Here is a 13,704-nt window from a genome sequence, read left to right on the forward strand (position 1 = left end):
CAAGGTGGGAGACTGCCCTGCAGGGGGAGAAGAGCAACCCATGACAATGGCTAGCTGAATCTAGGGCCCGTCCCCGGGTGAGTCAATGTGTGACGCTGCCAGCTTGTGCCCTGGCCCTGCAGGGACAGCACTCCGGGTTGGGGTTACTGATCGCCTGGTCTCCAGCGGTGCCAACCTTCACCCATGCACATGGGAGAGCCCTGCTGGGTATGGAGGTAGGAAGCTGTCCGGCTGCTGCACACATAAATGGGACTTTGGTCCCTGGGGCTGTCAACCCAGCGCCTTTCACCTACCAGCACTGAACCAGCAACACAGATTTAACAGATCAAAAGTTCCTCCACACAGGGAGTCTGGCAGCCTGCTCTGCTGGGGCAGTGACTAGATGTTCCCAGCACCCAGTCCCCCGAGGTCTCTCAGAGACACTGGGAACAGAGAGACGTGGTTGGGTGCCCAGGACCGTTCTCCTGTTTCCGTCAATCCCAGCAGCCCTGTGGGGAAGCGCAGTGTGTTTCGGGAGGAACATTTGCAAGGAGGCGAATGGGGCACTTTTAACGACAGACTGCCTGTTAAATATTCTGTTTATTGCACACTCTGGAGGATGAAATCCCAGCACCTCAGCAGCCCCATCTCTCTTGGCCGCGTGTGCCACATACACAATCATCCCACGCACTTCTAGGGCGCGTTTCATCTTCAAAGCACTTTATAAACATTCCCTAATGAATTAAACATGTCCGCTACCCCCACCCTGCCCTGTTGACCAGGGAACAGGGCCTGCTTTTTTAGCATGGGATTTTCCATCATCTCAGCCAGGGTCCCCTGAAATCGCTACCAGCACCATGGCTGGGGATGGGGTCCAGAGGTGGTCCCTTTCACTCACAAGGTGATGCCCCTCTGGGTAGCCCTCAGCTGTTACCAGGTAAAGAATTCCCTGGGATCTCCTGCCTTTTGCTCAAGTTATTGAAACATCATTAATGCCTTCAGCCAGAGGAAAAGGGATGTGTGTGTTTGTGTATACATGTGTGTCCACTTATCTGTGAGTGTGTGTGGGTCTCCATGTGAGTGTGTCTGTGAGCAAATGAGTGTGCAAATGTGTGTGCATCTGTGTGTAGGCATGGGTCTATGTATAGATGAGTGTGCGTGTGTCACTAGATGTATTTGTATCTGTGTGTGTAAGGGAATGGGTCTGTGTGTGTCTCAGAAAGTGTGTGTTTGCATGTGTAAGGGTGCCACTCTTCTGAGTGTTGGGCTGTATGTGTATGAGTAAGAGTATGTGGCTCAGACTTGCGTAAGGGCGTGTGTCTCTGTGTTTCTCAGGGTGTGCAGGGTGTGTGTGTATGGGCAGGGGTGCCAGGAGTGGTATAAGGGTGGTGCAGGATGTAAGGGGGGTGCAGGGGTGGGTGTAAGGGGGGGCCAGGGGCTGGGTGTAAAGGGGCTGCAGGGGGGCAGGGGTGCAAGGAGCCAGGAGGGGTGTAAAAGGGGGGTGCAGGGATGGGTGTAAGGGAGGTGCAGGGGGCCTTAAGAGGGCAGGGGTGCAGGGAGGCAGGAGGGATGTAAGGGGGTGCAGGGGTGAGTGTAAGGGGGGGCCAGGAGGGCTAAAAGGGGGACCAGGGGTTGGGTGTAAGGGGGTGCAGGGGGGCGTAAGGGGGGCCAGGAGGGCTAAAAGGGGGAGCAGGGGTTGGGTGTAAGGGGGGTTTAAGGGGGCAGGAGGGGTGCAGGGGTGGGTGTAAGGGAGGTGCAGGGAGGTTTAAGGGGGCAGGAAGGCAGGAGGGGTGTAAGGGGATGCAGGGGTGGGTGTAAGGGGGGCCAGGAGGGGTAAAAGGGGAACCAGGGGTGGGTGTAATGGGGGTGCAGGGGAAGTTTAAGGGGGGCAGGGGTCCAGGAGGGGTAAAAAGGGGAGCCAGGGGGGGGTCTCCGGCGCTGCCCCCGGCCGATCGGCGGAGCGGGCTCTCGCTCCTCGCTGTCCGCCCCCAGCCCCAGCCCCAGCCCCAGCCCCGCCGGAGCGCAGAGGCGCAGCCGGCCCGCGGAGCTCCCCGGGCGGGCACTGCCGCAGCCCCTGCGCCTTTAACGCCGCCCCGCCCGCTGGGGGAGGTCCCGGCGGCCGGGCCCGCCCCCCCGGGGGTGTAGCCGGCTCCGGGGGCTGGCGGCGGCTCAGCGGCCGCGGAGGCAGGAGCGGCGGCGGCGGCTCCTAGGTCCCCGACCCGGCGCGTCCGCCTGTGCCCGGCGCATGGAGCCCCGGCGCGGCCGGGCGCCCCGTGGGGGGAGTTGCCCCTCGGCGCCGCTCTGAGCCGCCGGCGCCGGCTGGGGCTCGGTGCCGCGGGAGGGACCCGGCTACCCGGGCTGCGGAGGGGCGAGCGAGCCGGCCCCTGCCATGGGACTGGCTGGGGGGCGCTGCCCAGCCCGGGGCTAGGCGAGGCGACGCGCCTAGGGGGTTGCCTGGCTGGTGCCCTCTGTGCCTGGGGCGAGATGGGGGCGTTTGTGTAGCGCCCTGGCAGCGCCCAGCCCTGGCGGTAGCAGGGTGCCCAGGACGTGCCAGGAGCCGGCCATGGCAGCCTTGCGCCTGAAAATCATCTTGTCCTTCCTGTGCCAGCTGGTGGTGGCCAGCTCCACCTTGGAGATCGGCTCCTACGACATCGAGCGGGGCCGTGAGGCCAGATGCCAGCCCATCGAGATTCCCATGTGCCAGGGCATCGGTTACAACATGACCCGCATGCCTAACTACATGGGGCATGAGAACCAGCAGGAGGCTGCCATCAAGCTGCATGAGTTTGCCCCCCTGGTGGAGTACGGCTGCCACGTCCACTTGCGCTTCTTCCTCTGCTCCCTCTACGCCCCCATGTGCACGGACCAGGTGAGCACCAGCATCCCAGCCTGCAAGCCCATGTGTGAGCAGGCCCGGCACAAGTGCGCGCCCATCATGGAGCAGTTCAACTTTGGCTGGCCGGAGTCCCTGGACTGCAGCAAGCTGCCCACCAAGAACGACCCCAATGCCCTGTGCATGGAGGCGCCCGAGAATGCCACCCCCGGGGATGCTCTGAAGGGACAGGGCATGCTCCCAGTGGCACCGCGCCCCAGGCCCTCAGGGACTGGAGAGGGCAGGGGGCCGAACAGCTTGGGGTCATGTGAAAACCCTGAGAAGTTCCAGTATGTGGATAAGAGCCTCTCCTGTGCCCCCAAATGCTCCCCTGGGGTGGATGTGTACTGGTCCCGGGAGGACAAAGATTTTGCCTTCATATGGATGGCAGTGTGGTCAACACTGTGTTTCGTCTCCACAGCCTTCACGGTGCTCACCTTCCTGCTGGACCCGCACCGGTTCCAATACCCAGAGAGGCCCATCATCTTCCTCTCCATGTGCTACAATGTCTACTCAGTGGCCTTCATCATTCGCTCGGTGGCTGGGGCTGAGAACATAGCCTGCGACCGGGAGAACGGGGAGCTTTACATTATCCAGGAGGGGCTAGAAAGTACTGGCTGCACCATTGTCTTCCTCATCCTCTACTACTTTGGCATGGCCAGTTCGCTCTGGTGGGTTATCCTGACCTTGACCTGGTTCCTGGCAGCTGGGAAGAAATGGGGTCACGAGGCCATTGAAGCCCACAGCAGCTACTTCCACATGGCCGCCTGGGGCATCCCAGCCATGAAGACCATCGTCATCCTCACCATGCGGAAGGTGGCGGGAGATGAGCTCACAGGGCTCTGTTACGTGGGAAGTATGGATGTTGGTGCCTTGACAGGGTTCGTGCTCATCCCACTCTCCTGCTACCTGGTTATTGGCACCTCCTTCATCCTCACGGGCTTTGTCGCCCTCTTCCACATCCGGAAGATCATGAAGACAGGAGGCACCAACACAGAGAAGTTGGAGAAGCTGATGGTGAAGATTGGGGTCTTCTCCATCCTCTACACCGTCCCGGCCACGTGTGTCATCGTCTGCTACTTCTACGAGCGGCTTAATATGGATTACTGGAACCTCAGGGCATTGGAGCATGGCTGCATGGCCTTCCCTAGTAGGCGCAGCGCCCACTGCTCCTTGGAAGCTTCGGTACCCACCGTGGCCGTCTTTATGCTAAAGATTTTCATGTCGCTGGTGGTGGGCATCACCAGTGGCGTGTGGGTGTGGAGCTCCAAGACGCTCCAGACCTGGCAGAGCCTGTGCAACAGAAAACTGGGCATGAGGACTAGGGAGAAGCCGTGTAGCGGGGTCACTTGCACTGGGGCACATTGCCATTACAAAGCCCCTACGGTCATGTTACACATGACCAAAACAGACCCTTACCTGGACCACCCCACTCACGTCTAGCAGGGGTCTCCCTTTGACTGCGGACGCAGCACAGAGAATCTCTCACGGGTAAGGGACTAGGAGGGAAGAGAATGGGCCTGCTGAGTGCATGGGGGGACAGGGCTGGCCAGCGGCATGGCGCTCACGCAGAGCCAAACAGAGGAGTGGGGAAAAGAGGAGGTTGAATTGTGAGGGGGCGAATGCACCCTGGCATGTGGGTATTAGAGCCGAGGGACCCGATGGGAGCTCCCTGGCAGAGGGTCTTGGCCCAGGTGCCGTGATACCTGCTAAACTGGTAGCTGCTTTTCCTTGAGTGTTTGTTTTGTTTTGTTGCTATTGCCAAACACAGTGACTGATTTAACCCTTGGTTTTGGGGGGCGGAATAATCCAACCTGAGGTTATTTAATTCTGTAATTTATTTTAGAACTTTTTTTTTAATCATTAGCTGCAAGGAATGGAAACAATAAACCCTGATGTGTTACTTCAACCAAGCCTCGCGCTGTTTGGGGGGTGGGGGTTGAGGGCTGGTTGGGTGACTCCCCTCCCGGCTGGGCGACATCCCCTCCCACCCAACCTGAATGGAACTGGGCTGGTAAAGGGGTTAGGCAGGGGGCGGGGCTGCACTAGCTGAGCGCTAGAAGTGGGGCTGGTAGTTAGCAGAGGGACTCCGGGCGCCCGCTGGCAATGGAACGGTGCAGGGGTCAGGGCGATGGGCTGGACGAGTGGCGTGGGGTGGTGAGCTGCAAAGTTAATGGGGACCCTTGCTTGTGCCAGAGGGGACAGTAGTGCTGCTGAGTGGGGTGATTGTGCCCACGCACACACAGCCTGACGATACACTGCAGCTCCCCTTCTCTCCCACACCTGAGCCCCCCACATTTCTGCTGATGCCCTGACCTGCAGCCCACCCCCCTCCTATTCTAGTTCTGGGCTCCCCACACAGCTCAGTCCTTGCGCCCATTCTGCTCTGCTCTCCCAGCCCTGGCAGCCCTAGCCCCCAGAGTGCGGAAGGCTGGAGCTGTCCCAGCACAGCTCCCCTCGGAGGCTGGCCATGTGGCTTACACACCAGCTGTCTTATACTTGCTCAGAGGAAAATCCCGGGCTCCCTTCATGCATGGACAGCCAGGAGGCCAGGGATCATTCAGACCACAGCTCCTCCTGCCCCGGTCCCCTGCTTTGCCATCACTACTGCCCGGCCAGCTCCCCTGGACGAAAGGCAGGGCCCATGGCGGCTCCTGCCGGCCCTCCGCAGCAAGCTCCTGCACCAGCCTGGCCCTGCGGCTCCTCGCACTGACATGAGTTTTACCGCAAGCGAGCACTGGGTTCTGGAAGCATGTGCTCCCTGGGGAGATCCTGCAGCTGCCAGCCAATGAGCAGTGGGAGGCTGTTTTGTAAGCAGGTCAGATTTGGGAGGCAAGTGTGTGTGTGTGTGTGGGGGGGGGGGGGGTGACATGGGCCAGTCCGACTCCAGGACTGTTTGTTTTGCCACGCGATCACTCCCCTGGAGCTGGACTGGGTTACTCAGCCCCCTGGGGAGGCTCACTTCCCCCTCCCCTTGGCCGGGGTAGCTGCCTGGCTCCCCGGTGCTAGTTTTGGCACCCTGTTCCACCCGCCCCCCTCCCGCCGCAGGAGGCCAGTTTTCATGCCGAATGTCAGGCTCATGAATAATGTTTTCCACTCCGCTCCCCGTAGGTGATTTGTGCTGGTACCTCACGCCACCGGAGCTCAGTGCCAGGGGGGAGCCCCAGGCCTTCGACAGCAGAGGGGAAACACATCACTGTCCAATTTCCCCCAAAACAAGTCCTCAACACACGCCCCAGGCCAGCATGGGAAGGGGGATTTAGCTCCATAGGGAAGCTCTGGGGCTGAGCCAGTGGGAGAGGGGTATTCAGTGCCTGAAAAAGGGATGGGGGTTGTGTGAGGGGGAGAGGGAAAGGGGACATGGGGATTTTGGGGTCTGAATGGATGGGGAGTATGGAGGGGTGTGCCTAGCCTGAATGGGGAATATTGGGGGTCTGAGGGGGGAGGTGGGCTGCAGGCTGAGGGAGTAGGACCTGAACAGGGAGGGGCTCAGCTTGGCTTTGAGGTGCGGCGAATGGAAACTTGTGCGGCTTAATTTATCCTCTGATCTGGTTACAGTCCCCTCTCGGCTTCCCCATTGTCCGGAGAGAAACTCAGCTGGTGCAATGAGCTTCCTGGGGGCAGGGAGCTAGCCATGGGGCACGGGGAGGGGAGCTGGCTTCTCGCCGCAAGTGAGGAATTTGCTGCCCAAACACCGTGTGGGTCCATGTACACCTGTGTGCCTCTGTCTTGCAGTTCACATACACATGTAGCACTGTACGTAGCTGGGCCTTGGGGGGTGCAAGTGACCGTGTCCCCGGGGGTGCATGCGCACGCATTGTTGTGGCTTGGTGTGTGCGCCTGTGCTGGTTGACTGTGTCCTGATGCTATGGGTCACTGGGCCTGCCTGAGAGTGTTAACATGGGGCTGGGGCTGGGCACGCTCCTGGTGCTAGGTCACTCGCTATCGGGGACATGCTCGTTAAAGGGCTGGATCCTCTGCCCCTGGTGCGCAGGACTCCCAGCGAAGCCGCGGGAGCAGGACCGGGCCCTATGCTGAGGCCATCGCATTTGTTCCCAGAAGGAATTTGGGTTGCTCTCAGACTGGGCCACGGGGCACAAAAGGTGCAGTTATTCCTACCCTGGGCCCCACGTTGGAGCGGTCTAAGGCCTCTGCTGTGCCCTGTGCTCCGGTGATCTCCAGAGTTAAACATGCCAGGAGCTCGTGCCCTTTTCCTCCTGGGGTAGAAATGCGGCTGCAAGGGTTTGTCCCAGCGAGCGGTTTTCCAGCGTGGCCCCCAGCAGGGCTCTACGGCACTGGAGAGCAGGCACAGCATGGCCAGTGGAGAGCCAAGAGTGTGGAAAGATGGGCAGGTGGGGGGACTCTTGGGCACAGAGTCTAAAGCCTTGGGGGGAAGGTGGGAGGGAGGTACTGCAGGGAGCCCTCATCAGGACCAGACCGACCTGGCTGCCTTCGAGTGGGCTGGTGGAGCTGGGCGGACGCTAGTGATTTAGAACAAAGCTCCAAGGTCCCTTTGTAAAGAAGCCAGAAAGGGCCCGGGCTGCGCTTCTCACCCTCCTGTGCAGGTTGCCCAGGGCTGGCTTCTCGGCTGTGGGGGTAGGAGACGTGCCACGGGTGGGAGGCTGTGGCAGAACTTGCGGGAGGAGCTGGTCCTGCAGCACCTGCCTCCAGGCACGTCAGCTCTGCCGCAGAGCAGTGCCCTTGGGAAAGAGGCCCAGGGCTGCCGGGAGGCTCCTGGGGTCACAGTCCCGTTCTGGAGGCTGCAGGGCTGCCAGCCAGCCCCTGAGTAGGGCCTCCTGATGCTGTAGGTTTTTTCTGGGGGGTGGGGGTGGGGGGGAGAGTGCAGGTTCTGTCAGCAGGGAGTTGCACAGCCGTGGACAGGGGTAGCGGGGAGTAAGGTCTGGGGGATGCACCAATCGGTGGGTAGCTAGGTGCAGAGGTGGGGCCTGTTTCAGGGCATGAGTGGGCCCTGCGTGGCCTGAGTGAGGAGCCCCAGCTAATGGAATCAGCATTAGTGCCCACGGGCCTGGCTCAGACCGGCCCCTGGGGTTAAGGGAGGAGGACCATGCTCCCAGGCGCTCCTGCCAGCTGCTACCCTGCAAAGGAGAAGGACCTGGAGCAGATTCTGTGCCTGCAGCCCCTGGCTTTGGGTCTCTGTGCACAGGTCAGTGCAACCGGTTGGCATTTCCACCTGCCATCTCTCCATCTTGCCCCCCTGTGGGGGGAAGAGGGGCATAGGGCAGAGCTCCGAGAGCTCTGGCAGTGCAGAAGCTAGCACTGTGGGTGCCCTGCTCTGCCTCGCTCTGGGGGTGGAGGGCGGGGGGAGGAAGCAGGCCTGGAGTCGGCCCCTGAACATCCCCCACACTCACCTTGAGAGCTTCCCCTCCACCCCCTGCAGCACTGGGCTCCTCCTTGCCTGTGGGGTCTCAGCCCTGCTACAAAGAGCAGCTGCAGGACAGCAGGACATCCTGCTATGGGCGAGGCGCTACCCATGCCCTCACTGGCAGGAAAAGGGCCTTAGGCAGGGCCAGCCTGGGGCAGGCTCCCCAGGCAGCTGGTGCTAATGTACCTGCAGGTGGTTAAGGCCCAAGGAGCATGGGAACAAGCAAGAATGACAGTGATAAACTCCCATGTATGGTTCACTGCACTGCACAGGCCCATCCCATCAATCAGCTCGTTAACATGCTAGCTGCAGGGGGGCCCTCTGCTCCATGCCAGCACTGCAGCTAGGGGCCCTCCCTGCCCACTCTTAGGCAACCCCATGGCATTGCCCAGTAGCCCCGATCCACCCTTGGCACAAGCTGGGATAGCTGCACCCCAGAGGGGGATTCACTGTGGCCCCTCCATAGGAGCTGCTGGGGGACTCTGGCCAGCCCCAGCCACTGTGGGGCAGTGCCCTGAGCAGCCAGCCTTATCTGGGGCTGAATGGAGCCAGGATCCGCTGCAAGCACAAGAGCTAAAAGATGCCAAAGCCAGGCCCTCCTCCTGCTCTGGAAGCCCCCTGGGGTTCGGCCCTCGCTTCAGGGCCCTGAAAAGGGGAAGGTTTCTCCAGCTCTGAACTGGAGGAGGAGGGATAAGGCAGGAGGGCCCAGGGATTAGTGGTGCAGGTCCCCAGGTGAGAGACAGTGAGGGGGAGGTGGCAGTACTGGGTGCTGGGTTCACTGCATAGCCTCGCATGCAGTGCTGCATCTCAGCCCAAGTAGCTGCTGAATGCTGGACCCATGGTCTCCATGGTGAAGGCTGGGGAGGCTGCAGACAGGCTGGTTCCTATTACATGGCTCAGGTTGCCTCCTCCCGTGGGGACCTGGCAGGTTGCCCACAGGAGGCCATGCGGGCAAAGGGAGGACTCCTGGCACAAAGGAGAAGGGTCTGCTACCAGTCTCGACACACCTTCCCCCCTTCCGCCTCCCCCCCCCCGGCCGCCATTGCTTGGCTGCCTCTCATAGTCATCTCAGCCCTGACAAATGGAACCCCGGGGAAACAGGGTCTGGCTCCCACTGCATGTGTGCTGAGCCCAAGATGGGCCTTTCACCCACTGTGCCCGGGTGAGCCCTGGGCGGGGGCACATGCTGGTCTGCTGGGCCTGCTAACTCAGGGCAGCAGCATGCTTCTGGCATTCCTGGTGGGCTCTGCTGGGGACAGTCCCCGGCTGTCTGGCTTGGCCAAGGGCTTCCTGCCTCAGCCTGCAGAATCTCGTTCCATCCCCCAAGGGAAGGCAGGCATGGGAAACATGGGGATGATGGAGCGGGATGGGAGGATGGGGGATGCTGGAGGGGTGTGGGGCACGCTGGAGGGGCATGGGAATATGAGGAATGATGCGGGCTGCGTGTCGCAAAGGGGTGGGCCAGGGCGAGGACACCTGCTGAATGGCAGGGTGGGGAACAGATGAAGAATACCATGAGCTGGGCCATGGGCTAAGTTATGTCCCCTAGTGGTCAAAGTCCATCTTCTGAAAGCCAAGGGCTTTCAGCCACCCAGGACCTAGCAACCTGGGGCTTCGAGCCACCCTGGAGCACCTGGGGCTTTGAGCAGGCCTGGATCCGCCCATGATCCCACTCCCAACAGAGAGCCCATCACCACAGAGCTGATGGTGTCCTGCTGGGAGCTGCAGGCCACTCAAGGGCAGGGCTGCCTCTGGCATCTTCTACGCATGCTGTGTTAGCTGACTACAGAGCCCAGGCAGAGCCAACTCAAGCCCTCCCCAGCCGCCACCTTGGAAGGGGGCCTGAAGGCTGCCCATGCCCTCCAGACGCCCGTGCTGGGCTGCTGCATCACCCTCACGGGGCGCCTGCCCCTGTCCTCACAGCTGGGTTCTGCACTTGGGAATCAGCTGCTGCCACCGCATTTCTAAGGCACAATCCTCATCCCTCCCACAGGGAACAGGATCAGAGCGCAGAGACTGGAAAGCACGGGCATTCCCATTCTGGCTAGTCCCGGTAAAACTCCAGCAAGACCAACTCCGCAGGTGTCATGGAATGTGGGGGAGTCAGGGCCCTGCTCCCCTTCTTGCAATTCCCCGTGACTCTCAGCCAACCAGTAACACGGAAGGTTTAATGGACAACGGGAACGCAGTCCCAAACAGAGCTTGTTGATACAACCAGGACCCCTCATTCAGGTCCTTCTGGGGGGCAGGGAGCTTAGACCCCAGCCTTGGGGTTCCCTCCGTATTCCCAGTCCACTCCCAACTCAAAACCCCCTCCAGCCATCTCACCCAGCCTCCCCCAGGCTCCTCCACCAGCCTTTGTCCAGCTTCCCCAAGCAAAAGGTGTCACCTGGCCCCAACCCCTCTCCTGGCTCAGGTTACAGGCTCAGGTATTGTCCCTCCAGTGAACCCCCACCCCGCTATCCCATCCCCCATGCAGACAGTCCCAGTAAAACTCCCCTGCGATATTCCCAGGTCAATCCGCCCTGCTCCATCACATCAGGCAGCTCCAGCAACACCTGGCAAGTGTTTTCTCCCCAAGGAGCAGGATTGCTGTGGCATCCCGGGCAGTCTTCACTCTGCCCACTCCAGGAAGAGGCACACGGCCAATACCAGCTGCTAGACAGGCTGTTTACTGAGCTAATGAGGAACTTTTATTGCCTCAATACAGAGGTGTTGTGGCAACTCCCTAGCTGTTCAGACAAATTGGTTGCCTTCATCAGCTTATGCCAGACCCACATGTCTGGGAGAGTCAGTTTGCAATGAAGCCTGTCAGATCAGGACAGGTGTTGTGCGGGATACACGCTCAGGTATCGCAATGCTGAGGGCAAGGTAGCCAGGTCGGGATTCGATGGGTGAGCAGACATGCATGAGCCTCACCTTCTCAGTCTCTTTGCAGCTGCGGACCTTGCTCATCGCTGACCTGCAGGAGCCCACAGCCAGGTCCGAGTGCCCCATCCCTGCAGTTTGTCACATGTGAGGGCTGGGGTCCCTCTCGCCCATCCTGAGCCAGCATGGGGGACTCAGTGGAGCAGCAATGTCTGCTGGTGCTTCTGTCATGGAGAGATATCTCCACCCTGCTGCTGCTAAGGTGATCCTGCAGCCTTCATCTGCACTGGGTCTCCATGGGGTTGAGGCTCCCTGACCTGGGGAATGCTCTCCGGAGGCTGAAATCAGCCACCTCCAGAAGGTGCTAGTACATACTGCAGTGAGGAGAGCCATGGAGGGATCTAGATGGATGAGTTTTTCACCATGTCTTTCAACGCACCTAGAAAGAGCCATAAGCTGCTCCCACGTAAAGGCAAGGTAAGTCCTTGGAAGTTCCTGCAGAGCCACATGGGCTGAGTGAAGCAGACTCCCACTCAGCGCACATGGTTGGCCCAGCCACCAAACTCAGCCCTTTGCCCTCCTGCATGGATGCTGCCACAGCCCTTGGAGACAGGAGGAAGTCACACCAGTTTAACATACAGTGTGAACTTAAACAACTTTCATTAAACCAGTGCCATCCCCATATAGACGTTCTTAGTTCAGTTTAAGAGCAAGTTAGGTGGGTTTAGCTTGAGTCTATTTAAAATGCCATTCTTCAACGGAAAGGCCACTCAGGTTGGACTGATTTACTTAAGCTGGGTTAAAAAACAACTTAAGGGCAAACTGGTGCAGGGTTTCGGTGCAGACACGTCCTCAGCAAGATTTGTGGTGTCGGACACCACGATAACAGGGGCCATGTAGGAATGAAGCTGGACTTAACGAATGTACAAACCACACCTGTGTCTGAATGCTGCAGCCGGCTGTGATCACTAGGGCTGGCAGAGGTCAGAGGGGGAGCACTCTGCTCTGCTGAGCCTGGTGTGCTGAGCGGCTTAGACAGAGCTGGGTGCTGAATCTCTGGCGCTCTCTCCCCAGAAGAATCCGTCACACTACTCTGCTGGTTAGGGCGGGTCTCACACCGAGGCAGCAAGAAGAGAGAAATAGCTCAGCTAACAGGGAAACGCTGTTGTTAAAGCCCAGGCAGTAGGCAGAGCCTTGGGGGGGCAGTAAATAAAACTCCTTTTCACTCAGTGTTTGAAAGTGACCCAATTTCACTCTGCCAGCATCCCACGCTCTGCCACGCCAGGGGCCAGATCCCACTGGGGGCAGGGGGCCGCAGTGCCAAGGGCAGCCTTGGGCCATGCTCAGGGGAGTCAGGCATGGCCGTACAGGAGCCTCGCTCCATCTACATGGTTGCTGAAACGGGTCTCAGTGGCACATTAACATGGGGAGCCTCCATCTGGGGAGTCACTGACACGCTCAGCGGGGTGCAGTTGGCGGGGGGGAGTAGCAGGAAAACCACCCCTAGGAGGGTGTAAGCATGGGGCCGCATCCCCCCGGGAGGTTCGTAGCCTTTGCTGAGAATTGCAGCCCCGTGCTCCAGGACTGTGAGTTTTCCTCAGAACATGGATCAGTGCAGCAAGGCTGGACCCTCTTCTACCCATTGCCCGGCCCACTCCGCCCATCCTCCAGTGGTGCTAGTTACTGCCTCAGGCCTCATGAGGCATAGTCGGGCTGACGCTGGCCGAGGGGCTGCGATCTCTGCCTCTTGCTCAGCAATGCTGCCCTGTCGCAGGCTCTAGGGAAAGCCATCCTACTAAGCAAGCCAGGGCAAGGGCCCGTCTTTGAGGAGACCAGACACGAGAGCCTCAGTGCAGACAAGGCTGCCTCACTGGGACTCTAGCAGCTGGCACCTCTCTGCCTGCAAGGGGCCACTTGCAGGAGTGGGTTTGCATGGGGGGCTTTGCAAAGGGTCACCACTCCCAGCCCCCAGGGGCCGAAGTGAACAGCCCCTGGCCGCTCCAGTCCCCCACACACTGCAGCTACCAGAGCCCCCCCAATCCATTCCTGACTAGAGGGATAGGGCTCCAGTAGCAGTGGGGCTCTTGCCCAACACCCAGAGCGCTGGGATCCATGCTCAGCCTCCATCAGCATGAGGGATTGGGTCCTCCATGCCCCTGCAGGACCAGGGCCTGTGCCCAGAGCCCCCCAGAAGGACCCTAGGGGGGCAAGGAGCCATGCAATGCTGCTGATTTTGCTGTCTCCGCATGGGGACAGCAGTTATGTTGGATGCTGCTCAGGGTCGTATTGGTGCAGTGTGGGGGCTCGAGGCTGATGCTTGGCAGAGGCCTGATTCTCGTGGGCGGTCAAGACCCCATGGAAGCTGCTTTGGCAGCTGCACCAGCCAAAGGGTTAAGCATTTCTGCTGCTCGCCTGACACCGCAGCCCCAGCCCTGCAGATCTGAGCATGGAAGCTCCTTTGCTCACTCGATTCAATCTGACGTGATTGATGTTGTGAGCGCCTTTAATCTGCCCCCCAGCCCCTTTGGGGCTCCCTGTCTTCAGAAGAAGTTGAGAGAGCGATCTGATAAAACATCTGCCTCCCCCTCCCCTGGGAGCTGGT

The 13,704-nt window shown here is 60.1% G+C and overlaps 1 protein-coding gene across 1 annotated transcript; it reads left to right on the forward strand.

Annotated features, from left to right (window-relative positions):
* The first annotated feature begins 2,147 nt into the window (after window positions 1–2,147).
* FZD9 (frizzled class receptor 9) lies at window positions 2,148–4,760 on the forward strand. The gene has a single exon (XM_038375696.2). The coding sequence runs from the start codon at window positions 2,543–2,545 to the stop codon at window positions 4,292–4,294; it is 1,752 nt and encodes a 583-aa protein (XP_038231624.1). The 5' UTR covers window positions 2,148–2,542; the 3' UTR covers window positions 4,295–4,760.
* Window positions 4,761–13,704: the final 8,944 nt, after the last annotated feature.

Source organism: Dermochelys coriacea, chromosome 17 (assembly GCF_009764565.3).
Source record: "Dermochelys coriacea isolate rDerCor1 chromosome 17, rDerCor1.pri.v4, whole genome shotgun sequence".
NCBI lineage: Eukaryota > Metazoa > Chordata > Testudines > Dermochelyidae > Dermochelys > Dermochelys coriacea.